Source organism: Rhododendron vialii, chromosome 4a (assembly GCF_030253575.1).
Source record: "Rhododendron vialii isolate Sample 1 chromosome 4a, ASM3025357v1".
NCBI lineage: Eukaryota > Viridiplantae > Streptophyta > Magnoliopsida > Ericales > Ericaceae > Rhododendron > Rhododendron vialii.
This window is the reverse complement of record NC_080560.1, coordinates 11,899,762-11,925,792: the sequence shown is the minus strand read 5'-3', so window position 1 is coordinate 11,925,792 and position 26,031 is coordinate 11,899,762. Positions and strand designations below refer to the sequence as shown.

The 26,031-nt window shown below is 39.6% G+C and overlaps 1 protein-coding gene, 1 long non-coding RNA gene and 1 pseudogene across 6 annotated transcripts; 1 reads left to right on the top strand and 2 right to left on the bottom strand.

Annotated features, from left to right (window-relative positions):
* LOC131323677 (wall-associated receptor kinase 1-like) lies at positions 1–17,734 on the bottom strand (annotated as a pseudogene).
* LOC131321777 (wall-associated receptor kinase 2-like) lies at positions 17,465–24,179 on the bottom strand. Its single transcript, XM_058352725.1, has 2 exons — positions 23,492–24,179; positions 17,465–17,743 (listed from the first exon to the last, which is right to left on the bottom strand). Exons 1-2 carry the CDS (start codon positions 24,137–24,139, stop codon positions 17,738–17,740), a joined length of 654 nt encoding a protein of 217 aa, XP_058208708.1. The 5' UTR covers positions 24,140–24,179; the 3' UTR covers positions 17,465–17,737.
* LOC131321778 (uncharacterized) lies at positions 18,079–21,724 on the top strand. 5 transcript variants are annotated; one of them, XR_009198625.1, is made up of 5 exons: positions 18,079–18,723; positions 18,876–19,008; positions 19,878–19,981; positions 20,591–21,327; positions 21,474–21,724. It is a non-coding gene; the product is annotated as an uncharacterized LOC131321778 (long non-coding RNA). The 5 variants fall into 5 exon arrangements; XR_009198627.1 differs by lacking the exons at positions 18,079–18,723; positions 18,876–19,008 and adding an exon at positions 19,225–19,705; XR_009198628.1 differs by lacking the exons at positions 18,079–18,723; positions 18,876–19,008 and having other exon boundaries at positions 19,783–19,981; positions 20,591–20,696; positions 21,113–21,327.
* Positions 24,180–26,031: the final 1,852 nt, after the last annotated feature.

Sequence of the window (26,031 nt, the reverse complement as noted above, 5' to 3'; positions counted from 1 at the left end):
ATCGACTACTGCAAAGCGCTTTTGTCTGTAGGACCCCACAATGCTATTAGAAAGCCCGACACATTACCTTCGTATACCTATTGTGCAAGATGTCACCAAAACTAGATGAACAACTTACTAAGCGGAAATGTCGTGCTGCTACCGAAACTATGTTGCTCAGATATGTCACCAGAAGATGAACCAATTGACAAAGCGTAAAGGTCTGTTGGTGCTTCATCACTCAACAAGCTTTCACTCTCTTCATGACTTTGTTGATTAACCTATGGATCCTTTCTATACTTCCTTAAACTTTCTAATTCCATAGCCACTTCTTTTATTGTAGGCCTCTCTTCACTTTTCGCATAAAGACCTCTTCACAAGCTCCGCAATTGCTTGGAGTTGCTCCAAGGTCCCTTCCTTCACCACCCGAGGCTCTAAAATTTGGCACAACCGATTTTCTTTCATTGACACAAGGAAGTAGGTAGCCAAATTCCTTTCCTCTTGAGACCTCTCAAGACAAATAGGCTTTTTTCCGGTCAATAATTCTGCTAGAACCACTCCGAAACTATAAACATCACTCTTCTCGTTTAACTGGCCAGTTTGGAAGTATTCAGGATCCAAATAACCTAAAGTCCCTTGTACTAATGTAGTCACCTGAGCTTGGTCCAAGGGGACTAATCTCGAAGCACCAAAATCTGCCATTTTTGCCACGTAATTAGCGTCTAGCAATATATTGGTAGACTTAACATCTCTATGAATGATCAGAATGGATGCGGCAGAGTGAAGATAGGAAAGTTCAGCAGCTGCTTCTGTGGCTATTCTCAATCGATGCTCCAATGTTAACCTAGATAATGGCTTATGAATATGTTGGAATAGCGTGCCATTTGGTATATACTCATAAACAAGCTCGGGAACCTCTGATTCGAAACAACACCCCAAGAGCTTCACAACATTCCTATGATTAACTTGTGTTACTATCAACAACTCATTGATAAACTGCTCTACTTGGTTTGCATCCATTACTTTGGACTTCTTGATGGCGATTGCGTGTTGGTCTAGTAAAATTCCCTTGTAAACCACACCGTATCCACCATGCCCAATTATTTGGTTCTCAGCATAGTTGTTAGTGGCTTTCTTTTTTCTTTTTTTTTGGGTAATTAAAGTTTTATTCACAACAAACAGGAAACAAAATCAAAGGGGCATTCCCCAGTGAACCAAGCCAAAAAATTGCTCAGAAGAACACTCTACAGCAGAAAAGACAACTAACCCAAAAACAACAACTATACAAGCTACACGCTAAAACCTAGAGTAAAAAAATACGAGTAGAGAAGCGCCAACGAGAGCAGAGAGCCAGATTAACTCCTATTCTCTTCACTCCTCTCCAAGAACTGATACAAGCTCTAACCTCTATACAAATCTGAGCTTCTAAACCCCACACATCCAAGCCTCTATGCTGTTGGAAAATACGTCTGTTACGCTCCCCCCAAACATGATAAATCATAGCAGCAAAAACCACTTTAGCCACCAGATTCAAGAAAAGAGTGCCAGCATGGTGTTGAACCATCCAATCTACCACCTGAGAAAGAACAGAAAGGCTGCAAAAGGAACTAAACTTCATTTGCAACAAGCTCCACAACTGAGATGAAAAAGGGCACTGAAAAAATAGATGCTCATGAAATTCCACAGCATTTGAACACAACACACATTGGTTTTCCACCAAGACACCCCACTGCTGCAACCTGTCCTTTGTGGAAAGTCTACACAGGATGGCCAACCATTGCACAATAGCCCACCTAGGAACTGCATGCTTGTACCACACTACTTTAGCCCAAGGGACCAGAGGTTTGGGCCTTCTGAATGCATTCCAAGCAGACTGAACAGAGAATCTACCGTTGGCATTTAAGTTCCAAATAATAGAGTCTTCCCGGGCAGTATTAGGAAGAAGAGAAACCGGTGTATGCTCAATAATCTCTCTAGTGACTGTATTCCTCCCCCTGGGCCAATGCCAATGATTATAAACAATAATAGAAGCCACTTTAGCCTGTAGATTCCTACCCAGATTATAAGTCACTCGGGCACCAAATCTAGCAAGCAGTGGACCCAATGGGTGCCAATTATCTAACCACAAGAAAGTGTGATTTCCGTTACCCACCTGGTGAGTAATCCAAGGCTGCACAAAAGACCTTAGATTGAAAATTTTCCTGATTGTCCAAGATACAGAGTTAGGGATAGTCATATTCCACATGCATTTATCCTTTATAATGTAAGTATGAACCCATTTAATCCATAAAGTATCAGTTTTCAAAGCAAGGGCCCATAAAAGCTTCGTCATGGAAGCTCTATTCCAATCTTTTAACACTCGAAAACCCAAACCACCCTCTTCTTTTGGGACACAAACATCAGCCCAAGCCACTTTAGCACCCACACATTTCAACTCCGTACCTGACCAAAAGAAAGATCGCACCATCTTCTCCACCCCTTTAAGAACTTTTTGAGGCAAAATGAAGATTGAACTCCAATAAATTTGAGTACTAAACAAAACTGAATTGATGAGCTGTGCCCTGCCTCCATAGGAAAGCAGTTTATTAGCCCAAGATTGAATGCAACCCATAATTTTATCTAAAAGCACTTGACAGTCAATGGCATGCAGCCTAGTGGTAATAAGAGGAACCCCCAAATATCGAACAGGCAATACTCCTTCAGGCACAGCTAGAATTTGAGAAAGGATCTGCTTTGTGACATCATTAACCCCAGCAAGAAACACACTGCTCTTTTGGAGGTTTGGTTTTAAGCCAGATACTGAATAAAAGTCTAGTAACAAATCACTAACAAGCTGAAAAGATTGGGAATCAGCCCCACTCAAGATGAAAAGATCATCAGCAAAGATAATATTGTAACTCCCTACATCTAGGGTGGAAAGAGAAGCCCTTAGCATCAATCCGTTGTTGCAACATAGGGGAAAAACCCTCCATAACAAGAAGGAACAAATAGGGGGAGAGAGGATCACCTTGCCATAAACCCCTTTTTCCCGAGAAATAACCCACCAATTCCCCATTAATAACAATGGAAAACATAGCAGTAGAAACACATTGCTTAACCCAGGAAATGAACTGACAAGGGAAAGCCATTACCTCCATTACTTCAAAAAGGAAGTCCCAAGCCACTGAATCATAGGCTTTCATAAGATCGAGCTTCAAAGCACAACGAGGGGCACCTTGATCCTTGTGGTAGTCCTTCACCAGTTCTTGCATAAGAAGAATATTGTCAACAATAGATCTGCCTTTAATGAATGCAGATTGGACAGGGCTAATCAGAGAAGGAAGCAAAGGTTGGAGCCTAGCCACCAAAATCTTGGAGATGCACTTGTACATTACGTTACAGCAAAAGATAGGCCGATAGTCCTTAATGGTAACAGGAGCACTCTTCTTGGGAGCCAAGGAAATGGCTGCGGAATTTCATTCCCTCAACATAAAACCAGTGTCAAAAAATTGCTTAACGGCACGAACAACGTCATCTCCAACTATATCCCAGTTCTTGTGAAAAAAACTAGCTAGCACTAAACCCATCAGGGCCGGAGCCTTGTCCCCATTTATAGAATCCATAGCCTTCTTAATTTCCAACTCAGTCACTGGCTGAATTAAAGCAGAAGCCATATCCAACGGAACTCGAGCTTGGATAGCCTGTCTAACTTCAGAAACAGGTCGAGTTTGAGTAAACCTAGTGCCAAGCAACCCTTGAAAGTAACCAAGAATTTCCTTTTTTATCTCAGTCCGATCTTCTAAATGAACGCCAGACTCATTGACCAAACTCAAAATCTTGCTTCTAAACTCAAACTCATTGGCTTTCTTTAGTTGTTCAGCTGTAAAGAACTTCGACGAATCTGCACTTGTTCCGTCGATTGAAGAATTTTTTTGTTTCATTAATAAGCCACCGTTTTGTTCGAAGAATTGCTCTCTTAGTTTGATTAGCTTCCTTCTATTAATATAGGAGTTTATCGAAGTTACACCAATCAGTAATGACAGGAAGCCAAAACTCAATCCTACACAAAACAAAGGTATATATAGATTCAGTCTCGAGGTAATCTTCTTTACTAAAAAGAAATAAAAGCTATTTCACTGTATGTTGTATTGAACTTTGCCTAAACTTTGTGTTTCTCGGGAGGAAACCGGTTATGATTCCAATGGATTAGTGGCACTACATGCCCGTATGATTTTTTTTTTTTCCCCCCCTTGAAAAAGGATGAAACTTCCTCTCCATTTAAAGTGGAAGAATTCTAAGAAATTTTATTGACGTACTGTGCTTGTACTATATATGTCAATGGTGAAATTGAATATAAACCGTAATAATGTACAACCACGTAATCAATATAGAATGATGGAGAAAGATATGATGGAGCGCTCGTTCTGTGGCGAATTGGGGGAAACTTTTCTCCCTCGACTCTCTGCTGATTCTTCTTCGATCTTGCTCCTTTCTTGATACAGGTTAGTTTCCTCGTAGTAGTATCCTCTAAATCCCTTGCTAGTTAACTTCTCTTATGGATTTTGCTAGTCAATTTCCTGCATTGTGGCCTTCGATCGTTCTTCGTAACCCTAGTTCCCTTGGTGGGTCGAGTGTGAGTCGTGTAAGTGTGCTTAATAAGGGATCTGGTTTGCGTCTGGGCATTAGTGTTTCTGGTAAATCTGAGAGTATTATTGATCGACTGGGAAAACCTACTGTATCTTCTACGGATCATTTGATCATAGATGATACGGATGGGCCTGCTGCTCGTCAGATTAAGGCCCTAACTACTGAGATTCTCTACCTTCGTACTCAATTAGACACGAAATCTTCTGGAGATAGACCTCTGGGTTCTTCTGATGATAATATTAAGGAAGCTACTGGTGGTCCTGCGCTTCAAATCCTCCTTTATGGTCTGCAATGGTTGCACAAAACTCTAGTAGCTCTCGTATGAAACTCTCTTATCATCCTCCCCAGGTTAAGGAGGTGTTTACACCCGTTTTTGGCACCAAATCTTGGGCTAATGCTGGAGGGCCATTTAATTAATTATTAATTAAATTGGGCCGATATATATGAGTTTCTCGGGCTAAAAAATTAATAGGTCACGTTAATTTTGTAATTTGAACCAAGGCCCAATTAATTGATCTAGCGGAGCGGCATACACCAAATAATTTTTGTCCTTGTTTCATGAAAGAGGTGGTGGCCGTGAGGTGTCTCCTGGAAAATTGGGAATGATTGAATCCAGTAACCAATTTTTAGTTGTGGAAGAATTATCTAGTGGCCATTTGACTAGGTCCATGGCCCCATTATCCCCTGTTTCCACCATTTAAGGCCACGTTGTAGACTTCAACTGCTATTAACCGCCATGTGCAAGAGTGGAAGTGCAACATGCGACACTTGGCAGCATGGGAAAGAGGCAGGAAATTCCATTCAGAGCCAGAGCACTATATTTTTCGCCTATAAATATAAGTTTGCAAGACAGAAAAAGGGTCCACACACCAATCAAGCTCAACGCTTAAATCAAAGCCTTCCCAGCGAAGCAATTATCTCATTTCTCTCCCATTTCTATCTCTCTTGTATCCCAACTTTATTATTACTACATAATAAAGTTATTCATATCTCTTTTGTATCCCCAACTTTATTGTTACGATATAATAAAGTTATTCTACGATGTTCTCTACTTTTTCTCACACGGTTGGGAAATTATAAGTCCACTATCGTTGTGGCAAAATCACGAACCTCATTGTGGCCTCACCCTTTGGGTCACACGCAGTCGCATTACATACGAAGTCAGATCGAGGCGCACTCACGCCTTCCATATGTTGGACGACGATAAGTCCTGGCACGCCCGCACTCACACCGCATACGCCATTGGATTTTCCGCTCACGCCTACCTGGCGGAAAAGTGGGAAACATCTTTTGGCACGCCCGGTGGGACCCCAATCGTTTCAAAGGGTATCATGCCGATTCACTGACATGTCAATTCAATACGTTGAATTGGATGTTGAAATTCGGCGTCTTAATGAAGAGATTCATTGGCGCGATGATAAGGTCGACGAGCTTGAAGATGAAATCTACCGTCTCGACATAGAGAGGCTCCAACACCATCATATAGAGGATGGGTATATTGACACACTAAACTCCTACAAGGATGCAATTCAAGGGCTTGAAGATAAAGTTGATAGGCTTGAAGATGAGGATCGCCAATTACGTCATGAGGTAAACCGTTTTGTTAATGCCAAGTTACAAGGCTATTCACATATCATGTCTTCAGACCTGTCCGAACAGCATGAATTTCAAAATGGTGGGCTTGATAATCCTTCTGCTCAGACCTTTGGGGGTCAAGTTGGCACTCAGTCCTGTACCATTGCATCCAATGAAGAACTGTCACAGGAGTTCATAGATCCCTTGCATGCATCTTTGCGTGAGATTAAAGAATTGGTAATCAGCTCCAATAAGGCCATTGAGGACTCCAAGAAAGCCCTCGAGGACTCCAACAAGGACATTGAAAAATTAAGGGCTAATCTCCAAGATAAGGAGTCAACTCCTATTCCACCACGGATATCACAATTTAGCACTTTAGGCCAAACTTCAGGCCTAAATGTGTTTAAACAAGCTTCTAGCAAGCACTTCAGGCCTCCAAGTTTCTCTCAGTCCTTAACTGCTGAAAGCCCTATACTAGGGGGGCAAAGAGGCCAAGGAATTGAACTCGGGGGGCAAAAGTCTCAACAAGCTTTCAGCAAGCACACCAGGTCTCCATGCTTCTTTCAATCCTTAACTTCCGAAGGACTTGAACTCGGGGGCCAAAGTTCTCAACTCAGTCCTTTGAAGATTCCCGAACAGCGGCAAGGTCTGGATGATAAACATCAAAATGATCAAGGCAACAGTCTCAGATCTGAGCGCAACAGACAACATTCAGGAGTTTTCCAAAAACTTTTGGATGGTAAGCTCTTTCCATGCCTAAAGGAGCAAAGAGATAGGTCTGCTTCAACACAAGGGGAACATGATCTCAGACCTGGGAGGAGCGAGCACATGCAAAGTCCTATTATGAGGCAAGATCAACCCATTCTCTTCTCTCAAGAACTTTCTCAAGTGTCTGAAGAGTTACCACGTCCAGATTCAGTCATGAGCAGTGAGCAGATAACAGATACAAATCATGAACGATCCAGACCTGCCATCAGCCCTATGGGCAGGACTGAATTGCAAGTTGCACCCGTTTTAGATCAAGAAGAATTGAATGAAGAGGAGGAAAGTGGTAACATTTCAGGGCTTGATCATGATTCATTTGTAATCGGAGATCCCCCTCCTCCCCCGGTTCATGAAGGCCTTTTTGGCATTGTCCAAACTGCCAAAATGTATTATAAGCATAGGCCAATTTTAGGCCTTAAATGTGCAGAATTGCGCCCATGTTGGATTTGTGGGGCACATTAAAAGCGAGTGTTGTTCACTTGGCTTACACAAAAACGCCAAAGTGGTGTCAAGAAGGGCTGAGAACAAAGAAAAGTCCTTCATGGGCCGAAGTAGCACCTCTAAAATGTTCGGCCATGGCCTATCAATCCTTGAATAGGCCCTATTAGAGTTTTTCTTGGCCTTTTCTTCAAAGGTGGAGGCTTTTTATTTTTATTTTTATTTCATTAAGCATGCCTAAAAGTTCAAAGCAGAGGTTCAGACCTTCAAATATATTATAAGTCCTTCCCAGGCCTTTTCATCGTTCTATGGTTTCTCTACAACCAGGCCTGGACGCAGGACTCTATTGGTGTAAACAGGCTTTTGCTATAGGTTTGAAGGCCCTTTGAGCCCTATGTCTAGGCCTGAACCACTATTATAAGCATTCCATGCAAGAGTTCAGGCCTTTCAACATACTTCGAGCCCTTTTTAGGCCTTTCATGGGTTTATGGTTTCTCTGCAACAATGCTTGGACACAAGCCCTATCTACCGGTACAAGACTCTTTAAGCTATTTGTATAGGCTCGAGCCAATATTATAAGCAATTCAAACAGAAGTTCAGACCTTTCCCGTAGGACTGAATCACTATTATGAGCACTCAAAGTGGACGTTCAGTCCTTCCAATATGAGGTTTAGTCCTTACCAGGCCTTTTTCATGGTTCAATCGTTTTTTTTACGATTAAACCTGAACATAGGCCTTTGTTGGTGGAAATAGGCCTGATAAAAGGTGCGAGCATCATCAAATCACTCTAAGAAGTTCTGAAGGATGCAAAATGAGGCATTTATCTCTAAGAGAGGCTTTTGAAAGGCCTGTCCAAACAAAAAGACAGTTGGTAGATTCCTTTCAAGGTCTGAATTCGGAGAATTTTGTCAAAGGTCTGAAGAGAACATGAAAAATGCCTAATGCCTATCAAGTCCATAGGCAAGGCAAACAAAAGAAAATATGTTACAGCAGAGGACTGTTTGGATGCCAAAAACAGTTTTCTTTTTATATACATGCCTTGATCCTAAAAGTCAAGAATCAAGGCATGGGGGGCATTGTTTGCACCCGTTTTTGGCACCAAATCTTGGGCTAGTGCTGGAGGGCCATTTAATTAATTATTAATTAAATTGGGCCTATATATATGAGTTTCTCGGGCTAAAAAATTAATGGGTCACGTTAATTTTGTAATTTGAACCAAGGCCCAATTAATTGATCTAGCAGAGCGGCATACACCAAATAATTTTTATCCTTGTTTCATGAAAGAGGTGGTGGCCGTGAGGTGTCTCCTGGAAAATTGGGAATGATTGAATCCAATAACCAATTTTTAGTTGTGGAAGAATTATCTAGTGGCCATTTGACTAGGTCCATGGCCCCATTATCCCCTGTTTCCACCATTTAAGGCCACGTTGTAGACTTCAACTGCTATTAACCGCCATGTGCAAGAGTGGAAGTGCAACATGCGACACTTGGCAGCATGGGAAAGAGGCGGGAAATTCCATTCAGAGCCAGAGCACTATATTTTTCGCCTATAAATATAAGTTTGCAAGACAGAAAAAGGGTCCACACACCAATCAAGCTTAACACTTAAATCAAAGCCTTCCCAGCGAAGCAATTATCTCATTTCTCTCCCATTTCTATCTCTCTTGTATCCCAACTTTATTATTACTACATAATAAAGTTATTCATATCTCTTTTGTATCCCCAACTTTATTGTTACGATATAATAAAGTTATTCTACGATGTTCTCTACTTTTTCTCACACGGTTGGGAAATTATAAGTCCACTATCGTTGTGGCAAAATCACGAACCTCTTTGTGGCCTCACCCTTTGGGTCACACACAGTCGCATTACATACGAAGTCAGATCGAGGCGCACTCACGCCTTCCATACGTTGGACGACGATAAGTCCTGGCACGCCCGCACTCACACTGCATACGCCATTGGATTTTCCGCTCACGCCTACCTGGCAGAAAAGTGGGAAACAAGAGGCTAAAGTGTTTGTTTGCCCACCTGCTGAGGTTATTGCAGAGGGTGTGGCGCAATGGTTGAACTGTTTGGTGGGGTATTTTCTAGATAAGAAACTGCCCTTTATTGGCATTCAAAACATTGCGACTCAAATATGGAAGAAGTTTGGGATCCAGAAGGTGATGTCCAATGAGCAGGGGTTTTGTTTCTTTTAATTCACTCAAGCTGATGCTGCTAGGAGAGTAATTGAAGCTGGGCCTTGGCATTTTGGGAGTAAGCTTCTTATTCTTAAATAATGGTATCCTCAAATGAAATTAGTGAAGGAACAAATGGCTCATGTCCCTATTTGGGCATAGTTCTATAATGTTCCTCTTGTTCTTTGGAATGATGGGGGACTAAGTCATCTAGCTAGTGCTATTAGGGTCCCATTGCATGCTGATGATCTTACTGAGAATCGTCGACGTCTAAGCTATGCTAAAATTTGTGTTGAAGTGGAGGTAGGCTCTGCACTTCCTGATAGTGTGGACGTGGAATGTATGGGTGAATTGGTTACTGTTGGTGTCAAGTACCCTTGGAAATCTGTGAAGTGTTTGGAATGTCATTTATTTGGCCATAATGCCGATAATTGCAGTTTTAAATTTCAGGGGGCTAAACCACAAAAAGTCTGGGTGGTCAAGTCTACTGAGGCTGTTTTGGTTGCGGATTCTAAAGGTTTAATCCCTGTGGAAAATAGGTCTTCTTTAGCTGCTGTTCCTGGGGTTGTTGCACCTGCTGCTGATGTTTCTGTTAGTAAGGAGGTGGTATTTATGGATGATCTTGTTTCCACTTTTGTGGCTAGCCCTAGGGCTCCTCCAGTTGGGGTTGGGCAGTCCCCTGTGCTCAGAGGTAGTAACTCCTTTTCTGCTCTTGCTTTGCTTAACCAAGAGAACTTAAGGACTGAGGAGGGGGTAGATGAAATGCTTGATCTGTTTGATCATCCTACTAGTGTTTTGGATCCTGAGTTGGATGTTCCTTTTGTCCCTGCTGCTAAGAAAACTAGAGGTAGAGGGAATGCAAAAGCTGTTCTCCCTGGTGGTAAGAAGGGAAACAATGAGGGTGGTGGTAGTCTAAAGGCTTAACATTCACAGAAAAAATTAGTTTAGGTGCTTGGAATATTAGGGGTCTTAATGATCTCCTAAAGCAAAAAGAGGTATTCTCTATGGTTAGGGCTCATAAATTGAGTTTGATAGGGTTTGTGGAGGCTAAACTTCGTTTGGAAAACGTTGATCAAGCTGTTAAACGTAGTTTCCCTGTTCATTGGTTAGTTCTTCATAATGCTGTGCAAGGTAGTGTGGCTAGAATGGTGCTGGCTTGGGATCCGCAGACTTTCCAAGTGGATCTTATTTTTTCTTCTCCTCAGATTATTGTAGTTAAGCTTTCGACAGTGGACCAGCGTTTGTTTTATGTTTCTTGTATATATGGGCACAATTCTGGGGTGGATAGAAGAAGACTTTGGGAAGATATGAGGACTTTGGCTCCAATTTGGTGACTTTAATGTAGTTAGAAGATTATCTAAACGGTTGGAAGGGTTCGATAGTGTTGCTTCTCTGGAATTCAATTCCTGTTTGGATGACATTAATATGGATGACATGCCTTTCACGGGTCTATGGTTCACCTGGTTAAATAAAAGGGGTGGTCAGGGTAATGTGAAAAGTAAATTGGATAGGGCTTTAATCAATGGTTCCTGGCTTGACATCTTTCCCGAGTCTGAGACTGTTTTTCTAGCACCCGGTATCTCTGATCACTGTTTTATTTTGGTTAATGTGCTGCCTGATACTCCTCGAAGGAGCCCGTTTAAGTTCTTTAACTTCTGGATGTGGCATGATCAATTTAAAGAGGAGCTGAAGAAGTCTTGGTTTTTACCTGTGACAGGTTCGACTAAGTTCAAACTATATGAGAAACTATCGAGACTGAAACCTGTCCTTAGGGAGTTCAATAAAAAGTTCTTCTCTCAAATTAGTGAACGGGTGGAGAAGGCTAGGGAAGAGTTGTTTCTTGTTGAAGAGCAGAGCTTTCAAAATCCATATGATGCAGCTTTGGTGAACCTTGAAAAGGACCTGCATTTGAAGTTCATTGATCTTAGTCTGGTGGAAGAATCTTTTAAGAAACAAAAATCTCGAGTGCAGTAGCTAGCTCTGGGAGATCAAAATACCAAGTTTTTTCACTTAAAAGTTAAGTCCCATTGTCTTCGAAATAAAATTTTAAGTCTTACTAATGCTGAAAGAATTAGGCTAACTGATCCTAAGGCAGTGCAAGATGAGATTCTCGGTTACTATACTGGCTTATTGGGATCTCCTTTTCTTCATAGTAGGGAGGCGTATTCTGTGCTTAGACTTGCTATTCCACAAAGACTCCTAGGTTCTCAAAAATTTACCCTCTCTAGTAGGGTTTCTGTGAATGAAATTAAACAAGCTATGTGGTTCATAAAGGGGGATAAAAGCCCTGGTCCTGATGGCTATAGTTCTGCTTTCTTTCAATCTAATTGGGATGTTGTTAGGAGTGATGTTATTCAAGCTATCCAGTTATTTTTTGAGACTGGTTTTCTGCCTAGACAATGGAATTGCACAGCCTTAACCTTGGTTCCTAAAGTTCCTTCTCCAAACTCTATTAAGGACTATAGACCAATTGCATGTTGTAATGTGGTGTATAAGTGTGTCACTAAGGTGCTTGCTAATCGGTTACAACAGTTTCTTCCCTCTATTGTCAGTTCTTGTCAGTCAGCATTCATTAAAGGTCGCTCTATTTTGGATAATATCTTACTTATGCAAGAGATTGTTAAGAACTATCACAAGGATGGGGGCAAACCTAGATGTGCCATTAAAATGGATTTAATGAAAGCATATGATTCTGTGCATTGGGGTTTTATTCTGGATATGATAAGGGTTCTTGATTTTCCTGCTCAGTTTATTAGTTGGGTACAGGCTTGTATTACTTCTCCAATGTTCTCTGTGGTCATAAATGGAGAATTGAAGGGGTTTTTTCCAGGACAAAGGGGGTTGATGCAAGGGGATCCATTGTCCCCTTACCTCTTTCTTCTTGTAATGGAAGGTTTTACAACGTTGCTACAGTACAAGATTGGTTAATCTTTTGGTTTTCTTTATCATCCGAAGTGTAAACCTCTTAACATCACACATCTTATCTTTGTGGATGATCTTTTTGTGCTTTGTGGAGCTGGTGAGATCTCTTTCCAAGTGATTGCTGATACTCTATCTGAGTTTTATCATTTCTCTGGTCTCCAACCTAACATGCAGAAAAGCTCCATTTTCTTTGCTGATACTAGTATTGAATCTAAGGAGGGTTTGACAGCTATCCTTCCTATTCCTGAGGGCTCTCTTCCAGTCAGATATTTGGGAGTGCCCTTATTATCTACGAGATTACGAGCTGTGGACTGTGCCCAACTGAAGGACAAAATTCTTGGTAGAATCCAGTCATGGTCCAACAAAACTCTTACTTATGGTGGCAGGTTACAACTTATTAATTCTGTCCTTTTTAGCATTCAAATTTACTGGTCTTCTATTTTTATTCTTCCCCAAAGAGTATTGCATGATATTGAATGTTTGCTTAGATCGTTTTTGTGGATTGGTTCTGAGCTTCGTCATTCAGGGGCTAAAGTTGCCTGGCACTCCATTTGTGTTCCTAAAAATGAAGGAGGTTTGGGTCTTAGAATGCTTAAAGATTGGAACAAAGCATCCATGATAAGGCATTTATGGTCAATCTATCTTAAAACGGATACCCTTTGGATTAAATGGGTGCATACTTGTATCTTAAAAGGTCATAGTTTCAGGAGGGTTAAGGTTCCTAATGATGCTTCCTGGACCATTAGGAAACTTCTTAATCTGAGAGACACTGTTCGGCCTTGGATTAAGTATATTTTAGGGGATGGTTTGTCTACCTATCTATGGGCTGACAATTGGCATACTTTGGGGCCTCTTTACCAGAATTTTGAGGAGTATGTGGGTTATAATATCGGTAGAGCTCAAAATGCCAATGTAGCTTCTATCATTCAAAATGGAGTCTGGGTTTGGCCTAACCCAAGATGTGCTAAAACTAGACAGATTGTTGCTAGTACTGAACTTTCTCTAATGCCCAACCCTCTTGTTCTTGATTCTGTGAGATCGTTACTTCATAAATCTGGGGTGTATACGACTAAGTCAGCTGGGAATGCTCTACGTGCTAAATTTCCAGTGGTTCCTTGGTCTAAGTGTGTTTGGTTTCCAAGTCATGTTCCTCGTTGGTCTTTTATTGAGTGGCTTGCTATTCTGGGAAGGTTGTCTACTAAGGATAGACTTAGCAGTTGGGGATTACCAGTTGATGGGATGTGCCTGCTCTGTCAAGACGTGGAGGAGTCTCATGAACATTTGTTTTTTGAGTGCTCATATTCACAGAGGGTTTGGCAGATGTTGCTTCACAAGAACAACATTCAATGCCCTTGTTTTGGTTTGGCTGGTGAACTGAACTGGATGTGCACTCATAGATCTTCTAATTCCTGTTCACATCGTGTCTATAAACTCTCCATTGCTGCCTCAATTTATTGGATTTGGAGGGAACGCAATCGACGGCAATTTCAAGGGGTTAGTGTGCCTGCTCAAACTTTGGGGTCCCAAATTATCGAGGAAGTCCGAGGCCGCTTGTGCTCGTGGAAGAATGTTCAGCATAGCAATGCAAATCAGTTTCTTGTTACATCCTGGAACCTTAGTTCTAGGATATTCGGTCCTATGTAATTGCTCTTTTCATGTTTTTTACTTCTCCTAGCTTGTTAGGTTTGCTCTGATTGTACTGAGGTTTTGACCTCTAATAGGTTTTGGTTGGTTTGCTTTATAAAAGTTTCAACTTACCCAAAAAAAAAAATAAAATAGAATGATGTGACAAATTTGAAATTTTTTATTAAGTCTTCTCAGCTTTAGCTAAAGCGCCCGTCAACGTGGCGTACTGCTTTGAAATGTTGTTGTTACCTCATATTTATATGTGGCTCTTCAATCACTATATTTTGACACTATAAATTTTCATGTGTGTGTGAGATTCTTCTTACTTTTTGAAACCTGAAATTACCGCGTTGACATAACCAATCGTTCTTGATTGGTACCATATGTAGTACTACATCACATCGCATAATATTCAATCCAAACACTGAATTTCAACTAGGCAAAAAGTAGAAGTAATTATCAAAAGGCCGCCTGCACGCAGGCCCCGTAAAATTGCAAAAAGAAGGCATGAGAATGTTTGAGTTTTCTGCATTTTTTGGGTGTTCAATTAATTAGTAAGAAAGTCATTAGACTTGTATCTCTAACTTTTCCACTACAAATTAGATTTTTCTCAAAATCCGTCCTACAAAAAACACAAGATTTTGTAGGAATTTTTTTAATAGTTTCCAATACAATTAAACTACTCCGTATTACTTTTAAAACACATTTATTATATTCCAAAATGTTAGGGTTATTTTTCTATCGTGATACTATATAATTGTTGGCACATATTAAGATATATACACATACTTATCCGTGTGATATAATTTTAAGGGGAGTGGGCCTATATGAGTTTTGTTAATCAGCGTTGCCAGGGACGGATTCAAAAATGTCGTTACCTTATTAATCATAGTGGCAAAAATTTGTTTTTCTAGTTAACCACAATAAGATCATACACAATTAAGACATGTATTACAAACTACAAAAATATATAACATATACTTTCACTTAAATTACGTGAAAATAAGCACAAAATCTCAGACAAAATTTGAGAGTATATTTTACATGAACATCGACAAGTTTTAAAATGATCGATATAGTTTTATTAATGATAATATATTTTAAAATATTGCTCTTTGATGGTTAAAAATAAGTACAATTAAGAAAGAATTGATCTAAATAGACACATAGTTTAGAAATCAAAAAGTATAAATGCGCCATATGACGAAATTGAAACATAAAACTAGTTTTATATGTATATTTTCAAGATATATGCACGTGTTTATGTGTAATAGTACACTTAATTTCATAATTATGCAGAATATACGAATGTATAACAAAATTATTTTAGTTTCGAGCGGGGCACGTGCCCCCCTTTCCCTCCTTCCCTGAACGTTGCTATGGTACCGATGGGGCCAATGGCAACGTGGGGCCACTATGGGTCCCCGCAAGGAAAATTCGATTCGTTCAATAATTTTAAAACAAAAAATCGAGTGAGCATTGTGGATAATCAGCTTAATCCGATATGTGTAGGTACTCGATCTAATCTCTCAAATTTTCATCCAATCTATCCATATTTGCCAATTTTTAAAAATGAGAAGATTGGATTGAGCACCTACATGGATTGGACACCTACATGGATTGAGCACCTACACATATCGAACTGAGATGATTTTCAGCGACCCGCACTCATTTTTAAAAAAAAATTATACTCCATTGAACAACTCAAATTTTTCGTGTGGGACCCATAGTGGGCCCCACGTGGCCATTGGTATGGGGACCGTCAGTCCCTTTATCTTTTTTGTTTATTAAAGAATTAAATGCTTGTTTCAAGGAGGCAAATAATAAATTGCTACTTTGTTTGACATGTTTAGTATATCCAACTCATTTTTAGCTTTGCAAAATAGAAGTTGAACAATCAATTGCAGAACCGGATGAATGATTAGTGGCTTCGCCACTGGGTGCCCCCGCTGAAGGAAATTCTTGGTTCTGCCACTGCATGTGGGGTCTTTGCATTTGTTAATTAAAACCTCAAGGGAGGTTAATGAAATTTACCCCCCCAAAAAAATTAAGAATAACACATATTTTGTCTAGATTAATTGTGAAACCCAGGTCATCAAAGGAAAACAACACCATTTCCACTACTTGTTAATTAAGATCGAGAAATAGCAATCGTAGCCAAACCAAACCTAACCAAATCGAACTTTAAATTCCAATCGTGACCAATAAACCAAAAAATCCAGTAATATCTTAACTAGAGGTGTCAAATGTGCCGGGCCGGGCCGGACCCATTTACTTAATCGTGCCACACCGTGCCGTGCCGTTATTTAAGCGTGCCGTGCTGGCCGGTTTACTTTATCGATTGTGTCGTGTCGTGCCGTGCCATATCGGCTTGTTTACTTAATCGCGTCGTGCCTGTGTCGGCACATATCGCCAACCAATTTTTATCAGAAAAAAATCTTCGCCGAAAGCCCATTCTCGTGCCATGCCCAGCCGTGCCATTTTTTAAAATTATACTTTTTAAAAAAATACAATATATTATTTATATGATAGTGTAAAAAAATTTAAATTAGATGGGGGTTAATTAGAATGTGGTCAATTAATTAAAGTAGGCCAATATTTTTTGATCAGATGTAATTACTACTACAAAGTAACCCTACAAACTCTCAAAGTGAGAAAAAGAAGTGTTTGTAGCTGGTAAGACAACGATTGTCTTGTCATCATTTTTTGATGTCTTTTGATCATTCTATTTCCGTTGTACGAATGTTTTCTGGAATCTTCTCCGGATCGCAGGTGCAAAAATTTTAATAAAATTAACATTATTTTTTTTTATCTCAATTAATGACATTATAAGTCATAACATAGCGACTTCTTAACCGTACGTAGGGCGATAGATGAAGATGTTGGAATTTCAATACCTATGTTTACCTGTTACTAGCAACCATATTGTGCATGACTTTACCAACAGAGAATTGGATCTGAAGCACGTTTTACCAACAGAGAATTACGTACGTACCTAAAGATTTTAAATAAAATAAAATAAAAGTACGTATGTACCTAGAGATAACTTGATCACTGAGATTTGTGAGGCTTGACGAGTGCACCCATGTCTGTCGCTTCTTCCATCGCCAAAGTAATGATCATTAAAAGAGCAACTAAAACTTCCTGGAGTATTCGTGCAACTTGCATTTTCATCACTAAGGTCGGGATCTTCGCATTCGTCAATATCTGCCAATCAATCATTAAGAAATATATAAATTGGTATGCGAATCTCTGGGTCTTCTTCTTTTTTTTTTTTTTACTTAGAGTTTACCACATAGCATTATGAGTTGGAAAAACAAAAACAGAATAGCCAACAACAAACCTGTGCATCCAGGACTCAAATAAGGATTGCCCTGGTAACCATTTTTGCAACTGCAAAGATATCCTCCTAAGCCACTCTCCGTATTATCAGTACACAAAGTATTATTGGGGTTGCACAAATATGCAATTGAATTATTGGCTACAGCACAACTCTAATTTCCAATCGCATAATCAAGTACTATGGGTACTCGGTTCCCGAAATTGGGGTCCGAAATATCTGATGGACTGCTGAAATTAAATCTATCCTGCTCTCCCACAAACGCATAGCTATAGTTGTCGTATGATCAAACCTGTAACAAGCATAAGAATAAGACAGAAGATAATGAGTTTTCAGGTGGTGTTGATCTTAAGAACAAGTTTGGAAAAAGGAGAAAACGGTGCAACTTCTCTTCAAAGGGGTGGAACCTCCAATTTTACCCAATTTTCGGGCGGGGACAATTCGTTGATTTATTAATGTTGTTTAATATATTAAATTAATATTAATACGTAAATTATGTGTTTTTATAAGATTTTTCACTTAAAAAATATTCATAAAAGTTGTTCTAACTTTCCTCTCCTCCTAAATAAGAAACACTTTCGCTCGCCACTTTTTCGGTGGACGATTTTGCCCTTTGTGGTTTTGGCTTTTTGTTGGGCGAAATCGTAATTTCACTTCTTGGATTTACTGGGCTACATGTTTGTTTGTTGGGTCTAAGCATGGAGTACGTGGCTTCATTGTGTCCAGCCAGGTATAGCCCTTCAACTTTACTTTCCCATTCTCTCTCTCTGAACCGAATCACACCACCACGCCGTTGCTGCCCTCCCTCTCTCTTTCTCTCTCTCCCTGGAACGAAATCCTCATCGCCATCACGCCAGTACTAAGTGAATCGGAGAAGATAAAGGACGTTGAGTTTGAGAGATTTCGGGAATGGAAACATCAGATCGCGATGAGAAGGTTGCACGGCTCGTCCCTTGGACTTGTATTTCAACGCGGAATTTGAATTGCATGTAGGTGGGTTTCAAATTGCATTGATTTTTGGTAAATGTGCTTATGCTGCATGTAGGGGTTTTCTACCTGAACCATTGCTGCCCTCCCTCTCTCTCTCTCTCTCTCTCTCTCTCCCTGGAACAAAATCCTCATTGCCATCACGCCAGTACTCTGTGAATCGGAGAAGATAAGGGACGTTGAGTTTGAGAGATTTCAAGAATGGAAACATCAGATCACGATGAGAAGGTTGCACGACTCTTCCCTTGGACTTGTATTTCAACGCGGAATTTGAATTGCATGTAGGTGGGTTTCAAATTGCATTGATTTTTGGTGAATGTGCTTATGCTGCATGTAGGGGTTTTCTACCTGAAAATCTTGCTTGGGAGATTTTTTAGTGCTAGCGTCTTAATTGGTTGAAAATTTTGCATTGACCGACGGGATGTTTTTATGTGCAGGTCGCGATACATGCTTTGATGGACTCGTGATTTTGTTGATGAATTTACCATAGGATGCCAACGGAGCTACCATGGTTTCTAGGGTTAATCGCACAAACTTGTTATGGGAGGAGTTGGTTGCTCAGAACCAGTGGTGAGTTTAGTTTATGGTTTGGTCCCCCATTTATTACTAGAGTATACATCTTTGATTTTTGCTACTTTATTGCACTATAAGTGATTTGTTGTTTTATTTTTCCTATCTTTCTCAGCAATTTAGCAGATTTGTAAGTCCTGAAATTGTTAGTAAGTTTCCAAAAGAATTTCGTATTTGCGTGAATGTTTTCTTTTAGCAAGATTGGGTTTTAGGTTAATCTGTTGTTAGTGTTCATTGTTAGGTTAATTTTCAACTTGTTATCGGCGATGCATGTTGGTTCATCATTTTCTTTTCCAGATTTTTTGGTCAATTTTCTGTGTCGTCTTAAAATAGTTTGTTGACAGGCTTAGAAATCTGACCGTCGCCTTGGTACTAAACAACTACATTGTATATGATTGATTATCTGGTTAGAAGCAGCATCTTGAATTTTGCGACCCTTGCAAAGAATTTTTGGAAGTTATTTTCTTTGATAATTCTTGGTAATTGGGAAAACCAATTGAATTCTTGCCGTTTTCTTTTCATTGTTTCCTTTTGATTTTTTGTAGAGCTTTGTTTGTTTGGAGAAAAAACCAAAGCATGAGCTTTTGTAATCAATAAAGTTTGTAGTTATTGGAGCCTATGCTTCCTAGCTAGATTTTGACACTATCTATGCTAGATTTTAAGTACCTGCACCGGGCACAATGGACTTGAATAACATGTGAGTATATTTCTGACATGGGTGATAGAACATATTCACAATATAAACTAAATTGAGCCTATGTAGTGTTTCTTTGATAGTTCTATGGAAGAGTCATTTTGAGTTTCTAAGATGATTTTGAATATTTCTTTGAAATGGACGATATTGAAATGGGCATTGGAATTTATTTCAGTTTTGTACGCGATTTAGCCAAAGGATGTGTATGGATGGAAGAATGTTTTGTTTACATTACGCCTCCGTGCACTCATGAGTCTCACGCTTATTCTCGCCCCCATGGTATATTTGCCCCTTTCTCGTTTTCATTGTTGTACAAATATTAAAAAAAGCTGACTCAATGAAAAAAGAAAATCCCAAATCATATGCAACGCATGCCCCATCGTAATGTTTTTTATTGACTAATGTTTGGTGGGAAAGGGTGAGGGAGGGGGGAAAGGGAACTTTTTAATTCATCCGGTATTGTTTTACAACGGAAATGGTGGGAATTGGTGAGAAACAAACTTGTTGGTCTCTAAGAAACATCGAGATTGCTCAGTAAATTCAAATGTCAAAAAAGAAAGGTCATTTCCATTCTTATCTCTGATGCTTTCCTTTCAAACTCATCAAATATGATCATGTGAAAACCCAATCCTTTCTTTTAAACTGACTAAAATGGTGGAGAGAAGGTTTTCTGTGTGTGATAGTTCTGTTTTAAACTGAAATGGACTGAGAGTCCAGGGTAAAACATCCTGTATAAGCAAAGACAATTTTTTTTGCTTTGTTTTTTTAATCTGAAAGAAACACAAACTAATAATGCCTATATACTCTATTTGATTTTGTTGTCAGAATATGGAGAATGCAATGGTAGTGTTGAAATCTAATGTTGTTGATCTTGCCATGGGAATGCAGGTCCATATGCATGGGTTAAATATGTGTCTAGTGAGCCCATACTTCCCAACCAACCCAATGAAGGAATGAGAAAACCCGAATGAGACAAAAGAGGGCATTTATATTGGTAAGAGTCCTTTCACTCATTTGTAGGTATTTTTTGTCCACTTTTCAGCCCAAAGCTCTTACTTTATTTATTTTCCATTTTTATGCTTCTAGAATCCTATAAAAGATCAGATGAGAAAAGGAAAATGATGAGTTCAGTGTTTTATATATCCCTTACGGTTATGGGATGTCCTAGAATCGTTGTTCGAAATGTCCATGTTTACTTTGTTTTCATTTATTGTCATAACTGCGAAGGGCAAACAGCAAAGAGCTCACATTAAACTTTAGACTTTCTTCTTCTCAAAGTAATGCCATTTTTATCGACATTGGTGTTTGATCTGTTGCGCTTGCGTTTCTGAGCTTTAATAAGATACTGGCATTGGAAAAATAGCTATCCGCAATCTTGTACTCATAAGTTATTTTCGTGTTGTTGTTTAGAGCTAAACTGCCGCATTGGGTGTCTTTTTTGAGCTCTTTCGACTGCCTCAACAACCTGATTTCATTGTGAGCACTGCTATGTGTACCAGGGCAATTTTTTGGTACCTTGGGCTGAAAAGAATGGAGTGACTGCCAATTTCAGAACCCTTTGTGAGAATACCAAGGCAAAAACATTCATTCTTGAAGACCTTACTAAGACTGGAAAAGAAAAGAAGGTTCCTTTCGCTCTCTTAACATGTTAAGTGGTTGTACACATAACAATTATACTTTGTATTGAAAGTTGAGAATAAAAGGTTGCAGGGTGAAATCAAATACCTATATGAAATTTTTGTGTCCCTAACTCATATTGCTCTCTTTGCAGCTAAAAGGTTTTGAGTTGATAAAAGGTGTAAACCTTGACCCAATACCATTTGACATGGACTGAGATCTTCTCAACCCGGCCCAACTTCCAAGAAGAAGAGGGACAAGTTTCTCAAATACTATCAGGTAAGCTCCTGTAATCTATGCACTTAGATTGGTCAAAGACTGAGACAAGTGGAGAAGTACCATGTGTAACAATGTTTGGTCATTTGATAACTAATTTACGTGTTTTGTAGCAGCCTATGTTTCAAAGAGTGCTTCTGGTTTCTGACTTTATTATTTGTATACTTGTCTAGAAGATCAACATTGTGTGGGGGCACATCATTGTGTTCTGAACCCCATAACCTAATGAAGTGGGTTGGAGTATTGTTGGCTATGAGAATGTCCATGATGAAATCCAAGCTAACTGAGTGAAATGCCTTCATAAGATCAACCTTTATGGCGCTGGGGAACCTTGAAGCCTATCATTCAAACATTCCAGATTTTTTGTTGTCTCTATATTTTTTGATAGTTGATTTCACTTACATTTACTAGACTCAAATACTTGTACAATTCCACAAACATTCAACATCGCTGTCCTCAACGGGCATGAATGTACAACTGAGACACCAAGAGCTTTTGCTTTGTCTGACTAGAATAAACTCAACCTTTTGCTATGTCTAATCCTCTGGCAATTGTATTAAAAACCCTATTGCCAAAGTCATGCATGTAGCTGAATAACTTGAAACCTTTTTTTCAGTGCAAAAATTTATTTAGGCCATAACTTCTACAACTACCAACTTTTGATCATACACTTGATCAAGCTTATCCATATAACCTTTGCTATGATCAACAACAGCCATAACTTAAACGAAATACAAAACGCATCTATACAACGGGCATGAATGACGTGCTGTGCACGTCGGCATGCACCTAGTCTTTCAATAAGATTGGCTAGTTGTCTAATCCAACAATACATATACTAGCTCCCATTTATCATCTCGTGAACCTTACATGTTCTCTCTAGTTTCATTCCATTGAGCATATTAGAGTAATTAAACACGGAACACCAAGCCTAAATTAAGGATAGATATTTGTGTGCTCTCTCTCTCTCTAACCCCTAATGAAGCATTGCCCCCATCTCCCTCCTTCACCTGCCCCAAGGGTACGTTTTACGGCCTAATGGGTGACGGGAGGGGAGGGATTTCTCCCCCTAGTGGGGATTTTCCACCTCCCGATCCCAGATCTCAGAGGTTTTCTCACCTTCTCCTTGCACCTTCATCCTCCTCTTCACCAAACCACGATCTGCTGCTCCTCCTCCGCCTTTCCTGCTGTGTTATCCGACGGCTTTTGGAGGTAGTGTCTTGGAAATCGTGGTTGCGAGAAGTGTCCTCCCCCACCGAGTGGGAGATCTAGGTTGGTGGATGAAGTTTGCTCCAGGATGGCGGACTGTCCCGTTACTGGTTTTTCTCTTCTTCTTCTTCTTCTTTTTTTTGTTTTTTCTGATTCTCTTCTTTGGTGTCCCATGTCCACATTTGTGGGGCTTCTATTACCCATGTTTGGGTGTTTTGCTCTGTTTGTTTAGAGTAGTCGGTTTAGTTTGAGTTTGGTGTAGACGTTGGACTGAGTCTCCCCCCTGATTGGTTTCTTGATCTCTTGTTGAAGGATGTAGTTTTCTCTTGATGTACTGTTTCTTATATCTATAATATCGCTTGTTGTCGTTTGGGCAAAAAAAAATAAAAAAATTCAATCCAAAACTAATTTGAAAATCTAACATGAGTGTTACATTTTGGTGAGTAATTGTGCAGTGCTCCTGTCGTATGGGGCACTGCCATGATACTCTTCGCATTCATACACAAGTTTATAGTTCTAACTTGTATGTGGATGAAATTGGAGTACTATGTGGTGGTAGGAGTACCCAATAACTTGTGGTAATTAAGTGATTTTTTTTTTAATGATTTTCTTAATTATTTTTCTAGTGTCGGGTGTACAAAGAAGAAAAAAGAAAAAAAGAAGAAGAAAGAATACAAAAGTCCAAACCTGGCTACGTTTTTCAAAGCTTTTAAAGGAAACGTTGTACGACTTCAGCCCCTTCGGAATATTAATTTGGCAGCTACGAATACCGGGACAATTTAAATCAGACATGTCCACACTGTTGGAGCATAGAGACCCGCATTCTCTAGCGAGGTACCCAGCTTGAGTACTAGAGCCCAAGAGTTGGCCAAAATCATCGCAGCTGAAGACCATAAACTTATTCGCCGTGTCTGAAATCGTGTACGGCCAAGCCGACAACAATCGGACCCAGGCCAAAAAATCACTGATCACATTTCCGGTCTCGTTGTAGCACCTAGAAGCGACAAAGTTTCGGGTCCGGACTTGGGTTGGGGAAATGGATAGGACTTTGAGGCGTTCCAAGAAGGGCTCTGAATCAGAGGTGCAGTTGATTTCGAAGTACGAATCCAAGGAGCAGTCAACCCCTATGCCGAACGGGTAACGGACCCTTATGTTTCCGCATTCGAGTGGGCAACCGGGCTGCTTGGTGACGAAGAAGCTTTCGTAGGTTACTTTGGCGATGTTGTCGGTTATGTTTTTGGCTACTACTACTGTGGGTTGTGGTAATAGGAGGAGGAGCCATGAAAGAAACAAGAGTAGTACTGCATGAAGATACATGATTAAGGATGGACACATATATTAATAGTGTCGGAACTTAGGATGTTAATATGCACTTCCACAATGAAATGCGTTACAAGTGGAAAGCGAGAGAAGGAAATTAAGCTAATATATATAAGAAAAGTCATAATAGGAGGGCGTGGAATACAGCCATTTTCGAATTTCCTAAACAAGTATTCAACTTGCAGAAATGGTATATTCAGTACTTACGACATCCCTTTACAACATGGTGACAACACGCTCACGTGGTCAGATAAAAAAATAAAAATAAAAACGTGGCTTTTTTCCTCCGTCTGTTCGTTTGATAAATTCCGACCTCATACTTGTAAACTTAATTATTTTTTCCGTTTTGTGTGTTCGTTCATTTTTTCTGAATTTTTGTTAGATTCGAGCGATATTTTTTAGATTAATTATCCATTTCGACGAGAGTAGCCTAAAAAGTGCAAACTTATGAAAGCAAAAAAAAATTCACTGGATGAAAAAAATATCAAACAGTTGTTTTATTTGTCTAAAGTGCCATTTTATTTGAATTTATTTCAACATTGATCTTTGTTTTTATATTTTTCCGATTTATCTCGTCGAGATCAATGATTAACACCAAAAATTACGACGAAAAGCTAAACAAAAAATTTACAAATAGTAAAAAATACGGAAATAAGTTTCAGACTTAGAAGTTTAAAAAACGCAGCCTCCAAGCCAAAGAGAGAGTGAGGGGCGACCCACCCAGCCACCACCACTGCCTTCTCCACTCTTGGGCCTCTGGCGACCACCACCACCGCACCGACACCTACAACGAGCTCGAACTTCAACCAAGGTCTCTCTCTCTGCGCCATAGATTCTCCATCTAAGGATCCTAAAATTTTGGGAACCAAAAATTACGGTTTGTGATGCATTACGAAATTGGGACTTTTTCGTGGTCAGTTTGATTGACTAACTAAATTAGATGAGTTGATTGTGTAGTCTAGTGGTCTGTTTGTTTTTGCTGGTTTTCTGTTTGGAAGACTTGCGAGAATGCAAGACCAACTTTAATTTTGTGCCCTTGTTGGCACTTCTGGTAATCAACTAGCTATATATAACTCTGATCCGTACCAATACTTTTTACTTTCTAGTACCCTCTTTGTTTACTTTGTCGTCGTGCATGAGAATATATTCGCGTGTGGAGAAAACTGATTCAGCATTTCAAACCGGTGATCATCGCCTTTTTCAGCGGAATCCTTTGTTTGTCTTTATTTGTATCTGTAACTTTGAAGCTCAAAAGTGAACATGATTTTGAAGGACTCAAACTCGTTCTAGTGTATGGTAGTAGGTGGATATCCATGGGATTGGGTCTCCTGAGTTTTCAGAAATTGTGGACTCTTTCTGCCTCTCTACGGTGTTTGCCCTATTTTGTGGTAATAGATGGCTTTTCCTTGGACAGCGCAAGACGAAAGTGATGTAGTATATATTACTCCACAATCGGACGAATAGTCATGTAGTTGGTTAGAAGGTTTTTTTCCACAGGTAGAGAGATGAATCTTGTAACTTGCACTTAGATGATGTAATTACATCAGTCCTTCAATAAAAAAATCAATTTAAATGAATTTTGTTGTGTTATTTTCTTCTACTAGTTTGTACATGTCCTTCAAGTTATATCTATTTTTTTTTAGGATTTGGGGTTGTCGACACCATTACCAAGTCGCTAGGATTTTATGATTCCGCAACTATTTTCTTTTCTAAGAAAAATTTCAGAAACAAAGTGTCACTAAAGGCATAAACACATAGCTTATGATTGCAGATCCACTAATAAATGGGTTAGTGCAAAGACGTTTAAGAAATATGCCGATTGAATGAGTCTGGCATGGCCCACAATAGTTGTACTTATGAACTGCAATATGATGATAATGTTATTCGACACTTTGAGAGATCTTAAT